This window comes from Anopheles ziemanni, chromosome 3 (assembly GCF_943734765.1).
Source record: "Anopheles ziemanni chromosome 3, idAnoZiCoDA_A2_x.2, whole genome shotgun sequence".
Lineage (NCBI taxonomy): Eukaryota > Metazoa > Arthropoda > Insecta > Diptera > Culicidae > Anopheles > Anopheles ziemanni.
The window spans coordinates 69,215,940-69,232,907 of record NC_080706.1 but is presented as its reverse complement, the minus strand read 5'-3'; the positions used below and the strand labels follow the sequence as shown (position 1 = coordinate 69,232,907).

At 43.4% G+C, this 16,968-nt stretch overlaps 1 protein-coding gene across 1 annotated transcript in view; it reads right to left on the bottom strand.

The window, feature by feature from the left end:
- Nucleotides 1-3,003, bottom strand: part of LOC131285368 (treacle protein) — an 86,859-nt gene extending 83,856 nt beyond the window's left edge. Inside the window, exons 1-3 of the mRNA XM_058314221.1 lie at nt 2,983-3,003; nt 2,683-2,886; nt 1,720-1,807 (exon numbers count right to left, since the gene is read on the bottom strand). Coding sequence (XP_058170204.1) covers nt 1,720-1,807; nt 2,683-2,886; nt 2,983-3,003 — 313 coding nt within the window. The remainder of the gene's footprint in view (nt 1-1,719; nt 1,808-2,682; nt 2,887-2,982) is intronic.
- Between the last annotated feature and the right edge of the window lie 13,965 nt (nt 3,004-16,968).

Below are 16,968 nucleotides of genomic sequence, written 5' to 3'. Positions count from 1 at the left end.
AATTAAGATCGAAACACGACTTTTCTTCTGAAAAACATCTATTTTCACCTTAAACCATAAAAAATAGCCGAAATGTACCAAAAATATGTACCTTTAGAGGTGGTACTATAGAAAACTTGGAAAAGACCGGATATGGTTTGACTTTAATTTCTTTTTGAAGCATATTTCAAACGGAACAGCAAAACCACTCATAGACCAATGAGTTTTCCTAAATTTCCTAAACAGAGTCCATTGTGATGGATTCAAAGACCAATATATTTTGCAGTGATTTATAGCCTTAAGGAAATCATGGCATACCTACAATTATTTAAAAAAAAATAACAAAAGGTAGGATAATCCATCGTATTAGTACAGTCTGTTTGGAAAACCTAAATATTCCTAGCCTTAATTTATTATGGAGTGGGAAGGTTTATCTTTCAAAAACTCCTTGAAGGATCAAAGAACATTTCATACTAGAACAAATATCGATATTGTATTTATTTCGTCGTAGGACTACGATTTTATTCTACTACAAGAACTATTGGTACTTGCGCCACTATGGGAGAACTCACCCTAGAGTTGAGATTTTTGCAGCAAAAGATCAATCAAAATCAGATCAAATATTTGTAAGTTCTGAATGTCTATTCAACTGATATGCTAAAAAATGAAAGTTTGGAACATATTCATTCAGCTGTATAACGGCGGATTTCACCCTAACGACGGCAGCAGACACTGCGAAACGCCTTTGGCAGTTGTGTGCTGGTAAATATTTTAATCTTTATCAACCAATTGGAAACGGTGTCTTGACGTAATTTTGTTTCGCCCAAAGCCATCTGGCATTACTAGGCGTCAGTTTCAAAAGTTGCCAAGAGCAGAGCACAAACTGAAAAAGAAAGCACAGAAACAGCGCGCTTCAAAGCTACATGTATTCAAATTAATGCAAAAGTCCATCATAAATCCACACCCACCAGGCAGGCGGGGAGGCCTCAGAGGCACCGGCCAGTCCTACTCCGCGACTCCGGACCAGCCCCGGACAGTGGCATTCGATAGGGCGGCAGCACTTGAGCTCTGCTCATTAAATTTACAAATTCATTGTGTACTGTAATTTATTCTGCCTGTTCCGGCCCTGGCGAAACGGGAAGCACGGCATGCTGTTTTTTTTTTTTTTTGTTGAGTGCCGCTCGTTTGATGTCTTTTTTTCCTAGTTGAGCCGCCCTCAACTCAACAGTTCGGGGAAACGGTCAAATTTCTCTCAATTTCGATGAACCAATCCGTTGCCAACCGCTATGAAACGTGCGCTGTCCTGTTTTACTTTTTTTTTTGTGTGTGTTCCTTTGTGCTTGTCCACGCGACCACCAAATCATCCCACGAGAGGGGAAAATGGGAGGAAAAATAACATCTCGACCGTCTGCTGGTGGATGTTTTAACGCTCTTGCTGGTGCTCTATCGAGCGCAACGAGGGTAGAATAAAAATTTGCATCCGACTGTGCTTCTTCCATTTGGGAGAAAACGCAAATTGGGGGCGGCGAATGTCTTCCAGAGAAACTTGGGCGAAGAGCAAGGTACAGGCAAATTAGTTCAGTCCAGAACAACGGTTGGTAGTTCTACATGGACATCCCCCCTCTGGTTTGGGGAAAACGGCCCAGAATGCCACAAACAAACAAAAAAAAAACTCAAAATGGATGCGGTTCATTAAAGCTATGAACGATGGAAATTATTGTAATCAGGTAATAACTGTACCTGTTGACGACTCGTCCCTACCAATTCCCGGCGAGCGCAGATGATGATTATTATGATCATCACGGGTGTTGAAGTTAATGCCGACGCCCTGTAGGAACAAAATGTGTGTACAAATGTCTACAAATCATCATCCGGTGTGCTTTTTTGGGGGTGGGTAATGATGGTGGTAGATTTGATTGATGCGCCCTTTGGGGGAGGGGTGAATGTTCCGGTAAATCATTCCGAAGCAATGAACATTATGCTCCATTATTTTAATAAACGTTTAAGAGCAAAGAGGTCGTTTCTTACTTCAAGGAATTGATTATGTGCATAGCAAATTTAACATTTTCTTGGATGAGCTGATTTACATACATTTTAAATACACTCAAGAATTTACCCAAATTTTAATTGCAATACGGTTTTGATAATTCATCAAAAATATCAATCAACAGTTTTCCATCCAAAGAGTTCTCATGGTCGAATAGTTTCCTGACAATGAACTACACGGAATGGGAAGTTAAGGAGAAGGGCATCGATTCTGTCGACATCCGATTGAATCATCCTGCTCCGTAGGTGCGATGGTGTCGCTCTCCTGAGACGAACCTCATGATCATCAGAATAATTATAATTATGACGATAATGATCGTACAATTCAATCACCGAGCGCATCTCACACTCGTCGCATAATCGACGTTCTTCTTTCCCATTTTTCGCGATCAAGCTCTTCCGAACAAGATGACTGGCGGACTGGAAACGATCTGGTGCACTGCACTCGGGCTAGGACAAACGATATCTGCTCCTTCGGAGAAGGGATGTTTTTTTTTGCACACAAACTCTCCATTCATCCAACCATTCCGATAGCATTCGATCGGGCTAAAAGATTGACATCGAGCGATCCGATCCGGGACGTTCGGCGCCGGACCACAGTCGGCGATCGCGTCCAGTTCACGCCACCGCCCGGGTAAATTATGATCATTGACTCACCCAACCACGACCGACCGGCATGGACAGGAAGGTATAATTTAAGATCACACTCAAATCAGCTAAATATGGCAGTGCAGATTGTAACGATGGCTTGATAGCTGAGTTCGGATCGGACGCCGCGCGCTTGTCATCAAATGACCGTGCTTTCATTCCTCCTTTTGCTGCGTAGGACATTACCATTGGACATCGGGCCATGATACGCACCTGGAAAGGGAAGAAAAGGGTGGAAAAAAGAAGGTAAATTGGAGGTCAATCGAAGTGTAAATTAATATGATCGATTTAGGAGCTAACGGGAGTTACCCGTGATTGATTATAGGTCATCTATCCAATGGCTTTAAATGTGAAGTTCACTCTTTCCTAAAAAGTCTTGAGATATTAACTCGTTCAGTATCTCACGTTTATCCATCCTGACCTGCCATTTTGAGGTAAATATTTTTGAGTTTAATATGAGCAAGTTTAAACCAAGTGCAAATGATAGTCAAAGTCAAGGTCGTTACTCTTAGAGCAAAGATTCGCTTGGTTCCAAGGAAAAGTGCAAGAAACCCAACATTAAGAAATACCTTAGCGGTAAAAGAAATCATAAAAATCACAAAACAATTGGTGAACCCTGTAATATAAATGTAAAGTGTTGTATGTAATGTATTCAGTTGTAGTTAAATAAAACAAATAATACAAAGAGTAAAGATTTGAAAAAAGTAAGAGTTAAGATTTAAAACTAAAACAAGGTACGAGCTGATTTTAAAAAAAATTCATAAATACCCAAAAATTGCAGAGAAAAATGATACAGAATAATAAAATAAACCGATGTGTCTGATGCCTTCTCAACCCCGGTAGATTCTGTTACTTATTTTCCACATAAAAAAAGGATCGAAACGCAGTAATATCACCCCTCCAAATGCACTTGACAGTTGCCCGATATGTTCTGGGCGAATCTCACACGCAGCCGATCCAGATCGCTGCTCGCAGCAGACGGTCGCCGTGCTAGTCTCTGCATAATTGGTGTCGAATTTCATCACCGCCGGTGGCTTGGTATGTTGATGGAGTTGTCCTCGACGCGAAAATGCGAAAGCCACCCGGTAAACCGACCCGTTCGTTGATAGGGTGGTCGGCGGGTGCGATGCCATGCACCCGCGGGGGGCCACGCAAGAAACGAAAACCTGTATGCAAATGCTTGCCAACCGGCGGTGGACGTACGGGAACACCCGTACTTCATACCGGCGAGCAAAAGGACATGTCAAAGAGGGGAACCCAAAATGTGAGCCACAATGTCTCGCCGAGGGGATGCAAAAATGTTACGGTGGGTTGAAAAAAATAGAGAAAAACTGAACCTCAAAGCTTCGGTCCCAGGAATTGCTGCACAGTTGGAGTTGAAGGATCTGCTACCCCCGTGGCCGTATGTAACCGTATCCTTTTTCACAACGAGTAAGGATTACATTTTACCCACATGTCGCAGGTAGAAAGGAGGAACGCCTGTTGAGAACGCTTCGTTCGATGGGAAAACGAAAAAGATCAAGCACGCATTTAAAGACTGGAAAAGCGCTCCACAGGACCCGAAATTGCGAGGACCTTGCTCCTCCCCCCGGCCCAAACGCCTTGAGACGAAATTCGCAGAACAATTTGCACATCTCTCCAGGAATCCTTCACCTTAACGCCATTTAAATTCGTCTACTCGGTCCCAGCGTTTCGGAGGCAACACTCGAGAAAAGACACTTTAACGCCTTGGGAGAGCAATAAAATCCCTCACCCTCGATGGTTTCATCCCGGGCGTACGCGCGCGCCACTCTGTAACTGTTGACCTATTTGATTATTTTCAATTATGTGCAGGAAGATTACATTTGCCATTCAGATTCAACTCGTCAGAATCAAGCGCCCGGGAGAGTGCGAAAGGCAAGAAGTAGATTAATCGTCTGGCGAAGGACGCATCGGAGAAAATTTATGAACCCTTCAAGCTTCAAGTAATACTCGAGGCACAAACACACACACACATGAGCGCGTGAAACGAAAGGGAAAGCCGCACCACGCTTGAATAACAACGAAACATTAGGAAGATTTACGTCAGGATATAATTAAAGATAATACGGGCTCGTCTACGCAGAACGGCGAAAATTTGGCGCCATTTTCTTCGTCGGTTTGGTTGGTCTGTTTTCGCCTTTCGGGAGCTTTTTGACACATGACAAAGGACTATTCCTATCCGGTGACTGTGGGACTTTATTCTAGCGGAATTATGAAAGGATTATGTGCGTAAAAGTGATTAAAATAAAACATACACGAACCACAGATGTTCGAAATGAATGTTAAGTATCAGTTGTCTTGAGTCTTATATGTCTTAACTCATTATTGATATACTTCACAAAAGATTGTGCTTGAATTCTTCATCGGAGTCCGAATTACTTTCTCTTTCTCGCCACCAAATAAAGAACTTTATGAAAAAAGAACAGATTGAAATTGGATTCAAATTGAGGATGTAATGAAAAAAAGGTAAGTTTTATTTTTCAAAACAAAAAAGAACTTGGTGAAAGTGGATTGCATTTCAGTCGAACGAAAATGGGGGGGAACCGACAGAACGGTGAATTATAAAACTGTCGAGTGGAAAAAGACGGGACAAAAAATTACGGCACTTTAGTTCGACTCAAAACATTTCGGATAAGCAACGAAAAATGAAATAAGAAATTAAAAGAAACGAGCGAAGAAAAGGCAGCTTCCCGTTTTTGCGCTTTCCTCTCGATCACTCTCACTTCTTCACGCTCGGGACTTTCGCAAGGAGTCGTCTGAAAAAGTTTTGCACTTCGGTTCGGAATTTCTACACTGCACCAAACGCTTCATCATTTCCATCAGAACCAACTGCGCGTTCCGGTTGTGCATTCATTAGGAGAATTGACTTTCCGCTTCATTCCACTATTTTTCCGCCGAAACTACTTTCGTGCACCCCACCAAAGCAGTTGCTCGAAATCTTGACTCATTGCAAGTTGGAGTATTGAAAGTTATTTATTAAAACCTTCTTCGCTTCCTCGCTCCTCTCGCTCGGCCCGCCTGGCTTGGAACCGCGGGTAGAAGTAATCGATCTGGCTAATTATGCATAAAATCTGCTAGGAGCCAAAGATGGTTGAAAGTTTGCTGCGAAGATAAATTGGCTAATGGGACGCCATGACGGCCTCGAGAAATGGCAGAGAGCGCGACCATTTGCAGGGAAGCTAGGGCCGGCCAGCCGGCGAGGGGTCAATCGATAACGCGAACCAACTAATCCCGATTGTTAAAACTGGTGGAATCGGTCCGGCCGGGTTTGTGCGAACGTCGCTGGTTTGTCGACTCCGGGGGAGCTCGAAACACGACCGTATGTTTCGTACGGTTCATTAGCATGTTTGAATATATTGTTCACTTCGCAGTCGCCCATCCAACACAAAATGAACATTTCTCCATACAAAATGGGTCCCGGTTTTGTCAACGGTTCTCTCAACGATCGTCCAGTTAAACCGGGATAATTCATTCGGAGCAAAGCCGGCAAAAACGAAAAAGAGGAGAGCCCTGATGGGCCCCCTTCTCTCTTCTGCCTTCTACAATACTCTCATGCCTCGAGCACACAGCGGGATTCGAACCCAACCTCTCCAACTCCGGTCTGTGTACGCTAACCACTAGACCGGCGCTCTTGCTTGAGAATGGCGCGCTAAATGTACAATATATATCTAGCTACATGCGTTTGCATGCATCGTTAGCGATCGCTAGCGTAGGCCTCAACCAAGAGCAGGCCATTTAAGGCTCTCGCGGGGTCTTCGCGTAAACTCTCTGCACTGCCGTACGGTGGAGAGCGTGTAATTGTATGGAGCGAATTGCGCTCTTTGAGGGCTTCGCACTTGTTTGTATCCACGCGTGCTCAGGCTTCATACAAGTTTTGCTCACTCTTCATATCCCAGCCAGCCAAAATGAACGCAATTCACCCGCATACACCCATAAAACGAAGTATCTATAAGAATTGCTATAGCAGTTGCACTAGCCTTTGCTATACACATCCGGTGTTCATGAAAATTCATCGGGAATTCATTCCAGCAAAACATGAACCCCGCTTCCCCCTTGGTGGCCCTAACTCTTCTCTCGCACTAACGCCGCCGCATGGTCTTCGTGCTAGCTATCTGCATGCTCCTCGCTGTGTCTGCGCTCCTGGTAGTTCCTTTTCGTTTGGGTCTTCAGATGTTCGTGGCTGGAGTCGAACACTAACCGGCGGCCATCGGTGAATACTGAAAGTATGATACACGATACACGCGTGGCCAAAGCCCGCGCCTGGATTGCATGGATTGTAATTGACTTTTTATCTACACGAGTGCCCACGCCCAAAACGTTTAAAAGTCTTTACTATCACCGGAGTTGTTGGACAAGAGTTGGTGCTTGATGGATGCGCTAGTGCCCCATCAGTTTTAAATGGTTAAAAAAATTATGGTCGGTTATGAAATTCTTAATTTATTGTAACATATTTTTGACGGGGCCCGAGTATACTAGGGCTAGCTTGACTTAACGTTATAACGGCAAGACAAACATGTTCGCCATGTCAATCAACTTAATTTTGTTCATAACGCATTGCATAACATTTCTACTTGATGTCGTTAAAAACATACAGCGAGTCATACAAAATATGCTAGCAATTATCAAATATCGAATTTCAGTGCAACAAATGCCAGCCAGCTACAGCGGGGACTCTTGCAAAGCATGAACCGGATTTAGCCACTCCGCACCATGAACACTTGTCTGGACAAAATTATAAAACTCAATTTCTTATTCGCTTTTGACAAAAAATGTTAGCTTTTTATGCAGAAAGACACATACAAATATGCCTTTTTAGTTGGGCACAAATGTGTCACTACAAAATGTTTAACTTTGATTCAAATGCGGAACATTTCATATCAATTATTATTCGCGGCACCTTGCATTCTGTCCGTCATGGTGCCCAAAGTGCGAGTCGGCGCATGCGTGGGCCGGTGTGGATTCATGAACGTCGGTCGGCGCATGAACGATTGGATTTACGCAGTGAACGTCCGGTCTTACAGATACTTCTTTTTATGGGTGTGTGCGTGGTTCACTGCAGTGAACGCGCGAGCAGTCTTATCGATTATTCTGTTTAAAGGTGTGTGCGGGTTGTGCGCTCCCGCGTCTGCCAGAAAATGTTCACCGCAACGAATTCACCGGTGTGAGCCCGTGTACAGATACCCAATACATCCAAAGATCGAGCGATTTTGATGAATTTGAGGGTAAATCATGAATTTTTCTATTCATTTGGCTGGCTGGGATAAGTTACGCTCGCGGGCGGGTCGAAAATTGTCGGCCCTGCAGCGCGAATGCGACGGAGCATAAGTCAGTCGCTGCGTCTCGCTCCGATCCACGGGGATAGGCCTGAGTTCATTCAAAATTGGTAGTAGGGCGGCGTATATCCGCCCGGGTCCCGGCCGGGAAGCTACTGAGAGCTGTGGGAGCTTACTGTTCCGGAGCCCGCCGGTGGCGCCCCGCGGGAGAATTATGGCACCGGTGCCGGAGAATTATGGAAAGGCTTCGAATTTGCATTTATAATGCAAATCGACATCGGAGCGCCGTAATCCATCAATCTGCTGGGCCGGCCGAGCTAATGCGCACCAGCAGCTGGCAACGTTTAGGTTGAGGAAGTATGAAGTTTCGCTGGAAATTTGAGCGGATTCAATATCCATCGATAGGATGGAGAAGAGAGCTGGTGGCTTAAGACTTCCTACGGCCATACGTGAAACTCTGAACTTAGTAGAAGTTTGTCTACATTGATACCGGAACGTCTTAACTCGTCAAAGAGGCAATTTGAGGAAATCGAACGTGTGTTCCAAGAAAACGACAAATGGACTTCCAAGGTCGTGCGTGGGGTGTTGATAGGACCTATAGATTAGATTTGTGAATAGTTAGATTTCATACAGATCTCCTTCACTCTGATTTTGCTAACATCTATGTCAATTCTGGTGAATGTATCAAACACTTTAAAAAACACATAATTTTTGACAAAGAACTTAGGTTCTAATGGAGAATAAATCAACAGCACCAAATAACTGGTATGTTGATTGAAACCTGAAAGTGGTACTAGAATGTGGATAAACAAATCAATGAGTCATTTGAGACTTTCAGTAGACCTTAATTGAAAAAGTGATTAGAAGCAATCCGATGCTATCAAGTCGTGTGCATTGTGTCAATATATTGCATTAAATCCTATGCAGCAAAAAGAATTGAGAAATGCATATAAACATTTCAACACTCTTGATTTATCTTTGAGTGTAGCCATTGAAGGTGGTGTCCACTCGGCAGGGCATAGACAAATCAATCGGCACACAAAAGCCTTTTAGAATGATTAATATTTGGAACCGATTCTCCATGCGGTTTTCGATTGTCGTTGGAGTATGAATCAATCGAACCGCTAGAATTTCTTGTGACTAAACTCGCCTCGTACAGCACTCCGGGGGAGACTTCATCGATTCCATGACATGGCCCATATATTCTATCAACGGTTCGGCAAAAATATCACCCCCTTCGAGCCGTTCTGGTCAGTGGAGTTGCGCGGACCGATGACTCAATTAGTGTGTGACTCAACGTAGTTTGCATTACGGACCGTGCCTTACCGGTGACCATTGTCCATCTGTCAATGTGCGACGACAATCAATTATGCGATGGAATACTTTTTTTCTGCGGTCGATTTCAGGTCGAGTTGATCACTGTTCAGAGTCCGAAGCACTACGCAGATCGAACCAATCGCTAATCGCCAGAGACCTTAAATGACTTTAAAGTATGGGTATAGAATTTGATATGCAACTAATCTAGTTTGACTGTTCAGGTAATAAAATAAAAGAACATTTTGACATTTAAATTAAGAAATATTTTTGCTCAACTAAGAATTAACAGTGACTTCGCTAGAATTTTACAAAATGAAACAAAAAACCAAGCGATATACATCCTAATTAAATGTTGAAAAATCGACGAAATAAAAGCGAAAGAATTCTTAAATACTTAAGCTAAGATGATCACCGATTTTCATTTACTATACCGTAAAATCTCCTTCCTTTCTTTCATTTTCAAATTTTCGAAGGTCTTACTTACTTGTCTTGTCTTGTTATTACTTCCAACATCCTTTATTTCACAACTTAGCTATAATTTGATTATTTGGAAAATTTAATACCAATATTTATTCATTGTTTTGTCTTATTATTTTTTTATCGGTTACGGATCGTAACGAATTCCACAATGACCGCTTGGATCACTTTTTTTGAATTTATATATAAATGTACATATCGACTTCAAAAAAGGAAATACTTGGATGGATGAAATAAAAAAATACCGGAAAAAATAAGCCCCCATTGCTGGAACGCGAGCGCGCAAGTTTACGACATCTTATATTGCATTTACCGGTTTTCTGTTTTATCACCGTCGCGAGTAAGAGTCAAGATTATGAGCGCCGTAAATTTATATATTAAATAATGAACCGGTATACAACGGTGGGACCCCGCTAGGACCGCCCGGATAAGCGATCGCGTGTCGCACCGTTAAATTACAATTTGGAGTGAAATACCAGCTCGCTTAATACCATTCCCTGCCCGACGCCCAACGCCCGATCCTGGAAGACGCCTTTCCTTGCAGCAGGATCAATCAAAGAATTAATTAAAGCAACAAAAACCGAAACACAACCACTGCAAGCGCACAACGGCGCACGACGGCGAACGAGACCGTGCAGCGGCGGTGTGAAATCGGATGCCTCAAGGTTTTTCATCTGCGGCCAAACCCGGCCCCGCTGCTCGAGGAAGCTCGTCGCGCTAAAGCTCTCGTATTTTTCATCGACATTTTACGGTGCAGCCCGGGCACGGCTTTGCATGTCTCGTCCGATAAATCCGGCGAACTGTGGGTGAGGCGTAAATAGGTCCGGTTATTTCGCTTCGCTTCGTTTCGCGGCTGCCCTTTTCCTGCAGCTCCGACCGGGTAGGCTTGGGGACCGCATTCCAAGCTGTCAAAATCCAAAGGGCTTGCTGGTTGCGCCGTTCGGAACAAGAGAGCAAAATCATGTCATCCAGTTTAGCACTTATTTTCGGGTGTAGCGTTTTTCGATGTTCAGGGTGTGTGTGTTCCTGGTGTGTGGCTTGTTTTTATTTTCGTTGAGGACATTTGTCGACGTCACCGACGTCATGCTATCCGTGCCTTACTTTTGATACGTTTACCGAAAACGAAAGTTTTGCCCATCCGGGGGCGTAGGTTTAATACACGCAAACGAAAAAAAAACACGGCAAAAATTCCTGGCCTGTTAACAAATTATATGTCCCAGTTTGGAGCATAAATTCTGCGGGCCTACATAGTCGCGACGACAGATTGTTCGTCGCGTCGAACTCGTAAGGAAGTGAAAACTCGCAAAAACACCCCTTCGAAAACAATTTGCGTCATGTGGAACAATTTCATAACCTCGGACAATAAATTTCTCCACTCACTCGCCTCATGTGCGGACACTTCTCTCCGCGCGATTATGAAAGGGAGGAGTGGAGGAGTGCACTGGCGTGCATGTAGTTCGTAAATTTACATCAGAACTTATTACAATTATCATGGGAGGGAAAGTAACGGTTGGGAGAACGTGAGCAGCGAAGCATTTCAATTGCGTACCCCACGATAAACATTCCAGCAATGCAACACCATGGCGACAAATCCTGCAGACGTCAAGGACAAACAAAAATGCGTTGGCTGGGATTGTTGGACTTTTTTTTTATCTGCCTTGGTTTATTTATTGAATTATTCATCTCGTACGACCTACAAAAACATACATGCTTAAGGAGTACGATAAATTTTATGTCTTTTTTCCACTTTGAATCTCCTCGCCCACATCAGAAATTCATTGCATTTTAATATGATCTGAAAATCAAATGATGCAATAATTGATAATTTATAAAAGAGTCGTAAAACAAGGTTCTCATAATAAATAAATAAAAAGATCAAACAAATTTAAAACAAAAAACAAACCTCTAGCCATCCAAACTTCAAAATGATATCGAGCAGAAAAAAGTCGAGATGAAATGCGAAAGCAGGATAAAGTTTCAAGTAGAATAGAAGAAAAAACTTTTTTCACAATGTTTGACTTTCAAAATCTACCAAAAAAAAGTTACAAGCAAAAGATACACAAAATATATCCAGCATTAAGATGGATGGAGCCAACTCCCGAGCGAATGAACGGAAAAGCGTGTGGGGACGGATATGGCGGTTTCTCCCGCCAACTCCTTTTGTCGCACATCATACGGACGGAAATGGAACCTGACAACGTACGGAAATTAGGGACTCCAAGAGAGACAGAGTATCTGCAAGGGGGAGGAGATAAAGGCATGGGGTGTTTTTTTGTTAAACATCTCTCGTGGGCTTGAACAAATTGAACATGTCGAACGAAAACTCGGTAACGGAAACACCGAGCAACATCCGTCGCAATTTCCCGGATCCCTACATGGACTTGCCAGTGGACTGGTAAAAGAGTCTAGAACATAAACATGAGTTTGCTGACAGCAAAACAAAAAAAAAGAAACAACAACCAAGTGGGCAACATGATCGATGGCCAACAATTTTGAAAGTTTACGAAAAATCGTTTTCAGTGAAAAAAATGAGAAGTTAAAAAGGCACAAATATTGATGTTTCGAATCACAAAAAAAAAAATATCTTCTTTTTTCACTGAAAAAATGACAAGTTAAAATGGAGAAAACTATTGATGTTGAATATCACAATAAACAAATATACAAAACCTCTCAATGGTAAATGTAGTGAAACAATCCACTTTATAACACTTTAATTCGAACAAAATTATACTTTTAAAGTTCTCTCATTTTTTGATATAACAAAGTCCTAAAGTTTTTACAATTGGAACAAGGATAATTAAATCGTAAACTCTTGTTGAACACGTTACGTACAGGATAAAGGAAGGACTCTGCTTAATGCTACCGAGCCATCTATTTCAACATTCACATTTGGAATACACTTTCAGGAGCTCCTATGGCTGTCCACCAAAAAGCCGGAACGTTTTGCGATCATCCTGTATTTTCACTCATCGCAGGTGTCGAAGGGTTCCGGTCGAACAGCGCGTCCAAATATGGTGCCGGTAAGCAACACTCGTTCCACACGAGCACACGACCAGCAGCTTCCTCCGTTCACCGTTCGTTGTCACAAATCGTATTTTGAAAGTCATCCCGAATCGTGCAGCTTGCCTGTTTGCCTCGCGCTCTGTAGCACTCTTTTTTGTACCTGTTTGTACCTGAGGCGCGTGTGTGTGTCCAAGGGATTGTTAATCAATGCGAGGTGACCGTGGCACGGCGTGCCATCGCGATGGTGTTGGCGTGAGTAACGAGCATCAGAACTCGGCCGTGTTGTTCCCTCGGGGCGTAATGGGCGAAGCTGGAATCGGTCCAGGCGCTAACAGAAGCTCGTCGAGGCTCGGGAACGGGATGAAAGATATACGCCGTGTACAATGCACCGCCATCCCATGCAACAATTTAACGGACTGGACACGCCGAACATGGCTCCAGGGCACAAACATACACACACACACATAGACACACCAGATGTCGCTAAGAACACACGGGTGTCGCCAGGTCTGAGTTGGAGTCAGGAGGAGGAAGGAAAGACACCCTAGCCTAGGAGCATCCGAAGGGAAAATGTAGCGAAAAATACCAGATGGACAGTCAAACCCCGGACCGAAGTGCAGCGAGAAAGGCTCCAGGGTTCTACCAGATATATCTCGCGAAACCTGTGGCACGGCACACAACGCCGGGGCGAGTCAACTTTTAGCGAGTCTGTCCCTAGCTTAAAGCATCGCTGTAGCATCTATTAAAGCGCTGCTTGGAGCGCGGTGGCGACGAAAATGCAAGACACCAGAGGCGTGTTGCCCTCCCATCCCACGGCACGAAGAGCTGCTTCCCGCGAGACCATCGGACATGGTCATCGGGTTCTACGACACGGAAAAGCATAAGTAATCTGTGAATTCTTATCTACGCTCGACGGGACGCGTCGTCGTCGTCGTCCGTTGCTCTAGCACCAAGCAGAAGTTGCAAACCTTCGGCGAACTTTGCTGGCCAGCTTCCCTGGGAGTGGGTGGAAAGGGATGCGATAAGAGGAATTGCCAATTTAACGATGGCATAAGACGGCGACAATCATGGCGGACGCGCGGGGCAGACATTCAAGACTTTGGCGGGAGGATCCGGGAGTGGGGGCTACTCGCGGGTTTTGCAAAGCTAGACGAAACAAAAACCCAGCAGAACAGTGGAACAGCGGAAAACAAAAACAACTCATGGACAAAGTTACACCGTGTCGTGCCCATGGTTTTGCTGGATTGTTAAAAACCGTGGAGTCAGGAGTTCGGAGACTGGCTGGTGAATACAAGAACTAGTCTCTTCTCCCTCGCTCCCTCCATTTCTCATTCTGGAAAGTTCTTTACCACGAAGCTCTTTGCCGTCTTCAACGGTCACTACGGTCGCAAGATATGCACCGGACCGTAGATGGAAGGTTCCCCACAGCGTGCCAGTTTTTCCTTCTGGCGAAATGCAATATCCTCTCCCTTTGATGCTCCTTCTTGACGCTCGCTTTTTTGTTTTTGGTCCGTTTCGCCTCTACTAACTATCCATCCAGCGCGTGTTGGCTTAGTTTCTACTACCAGTGGATGTCCTTTTTCCTTATGTTGTACCTGGCATTTAGAAAACGGACTGTCCATTGCAATGCTTACCGGAAAGAAAAGCTTTGCCCGAAAAACCATTGCCCTTTTTTGCATGAGCATCACACACACGAGAGCGTGATTTCAACACACGTCCGGTCCACCGGGGAGGGGGGGACACTCCGATTGGAATAATTGCAAAACAATGTACCCTCCCTCCAACCTCTTGCTCCCCACGTTAGGGAAGGGATGAGCCCTCGGGACTAGATAAACCGTCGCTAATGAAGCCACCCTACCGAACTGCACGTCTTCGTTCAAGGCGAGGGGCGGGGGGAGTGCTACCCGTGTTGGACACATTCGCACCAGCATTAATTATGCATTATACCGAGGCCCGCGTGTAAAAGTGTGAACGGATGGCACGCCATTTTCCACCGTCGGCTCTGGTTTATTCCCGGTGTCGTGCGCTTCGACGAGTGCGATATCGAAGGGAAACCGATCCCAATTAAAGGGGGATAGTTTTAATGCAAATTTGCCAATTGTGGCAAGACGAACGGGGAAAATATTCAGGGTTTCAGCATTAAGAGGCCACGTAATCGGAATATTTTAAACAGACAACGAGAGTAAAGGTGAGGATATTCGATTTTCATCTGTTGGTATAAAAGAACACACTATTTCCTGTAAGATACATTCAGTAAACTCTAGTCTAATCGATGAAAATAATCTCAAGGTGAAATAAACACACCGACGAGTAATTAATTAATTTGCCAAACTAAATCCTCACAAACTTGTTTAAATGTTTGAGCAGCAAAATTGATGCAAATCCGGACGAACCTAGTGTATTTTTAGTTATTTTTTTTTTTTGTAATGTTCAAATAATAGGACAAAAGTTTAAACTTTAAAGCGCAAAAGTGACATACGGTATTTTCATGTTAAAAATCTTTTTTTTCACTCAAGGTTGTTATGTAGCTACCTTTTAACATTAAAAAATAATTTTTTTCTTGTTCTGCGATGTCACTTTTCAATAAGATGATTCTGCAGAAAAATATTATTTTTTTGCTTATGACAAAAACAAACGAAACACGAAAGGGCTAAAAACAATCCATTCCTTTGATAACCTTTTCAGAATGGGCCAATTTTTCTGTGATCTTTTCATAAATCCTCGCACAAACAAATTGTTTGTTTTTTTTACATCCTATATGGTTTGGATTTAGTTTTACTACAATTTGATTTTTCAGAGTGCTTTGAATAATGTTGGTACTATTTGCTTTTGATGCTAAAAAAACGATAAAAAATTCGAAAAAACAGTTTTTTTTAAATTTACTTAAATTTTTTACTCGCCCGTCACTTTAGTTTTGGTTATTTATCATTATGTTTGTTTATATCAACTTTACTATCATCGTTTGTAATTTCATGAGTAAAGTGTATTACGCCTTACTGCTGTTTTTCTAAAACGTTTCATTCTTCGATAAGATTTATCAGATATTGCTTTCCTTTTCTGTTACTGCCGTCTCCAGTTTGACCTGGTCTAAATCTTATCGATGAATGGAAAGTTTTAGCAAAACAGCAGTAAAGCGATATAAACTCCATTCATGAAATCAAAAAGCGATGGTGGTAAAGTTGATATGAACAAACAAAATAAAAAACATTAAAAGCTAGGTTAAACTGGAGTATTTTTCTTCCCGTACGCTTCTAAAAAAAACCCGACCTCAGTTGGAATTCGAAAAAAAATCGAATCCAATGTAATCTAATATTAGTTTTAAGATAAATGGGCTACACCACACGATATCTTTATAATATCCACAAAAACACAACGAAAACATAATCAAAAATAATTGACCTTATAAGGCCGACTTTAAGTATTCATTTCGTCAACTTGCTTTAAATATTTCTCCATTTTTGTTTGGTTTCGAGAAATTTAGAGAATGAAAGTCACTCAAAATTGCAACAAAGCAAGCAGAAACATTCCGGAAAGGAAATGCTTGTTTGACTTCCGCCGGGCCACGGGAGACCGAGCATAAATTAGAAGTGATGAGCGACTGATTTTTCTCGAGTCACCAAGTGGCCTCTCCCGCTCGACAAGCACGGGACGGTCCCTCCGGGCCACGACGAAAGCCATTTCGCGTCGGAAGACATCCCGTGCGACGGAACCCTCCTTAAGGGTCAGAGGATAGAGAAGTGCGGATGTTTACGACAACGGTCCTCCGTCCCGTCGCTCCCCCTCGACGGAAATTGCGGACGCGTTCGTTGCGCCCCGAATTTGGCGAATTTGTCAGCGAAATGTCGCAAAGCGATGATTCTTTAACGGTTGCCACTGGCGCTATCAATCTTATCTCTGCCCTACTCATAGCGGGCTGGCACCGATTGTCATCCCCATGGGAAAAATGGTGGCGGCTTTGACGAAGTAGATACGGAGAACTCATCGAATGAAGAAAAGATTCAGAAGATGCTACTCGTTTTATTATTTTAAGATGAACCACAACGGAACCGCCCGAAGGTCCAAGTGGGCGAACGGCGCAAGCAAGCGGACCATAAAGAACCGTTGGCACCATAAAATTTAATGCAAATGGTTTCCTCGGTACTGCCCTGCCGGGTTTTTGGAGAAGGAAATTAAGAAGTTGGAGCCCAGTGGAGCGCAAATCGGC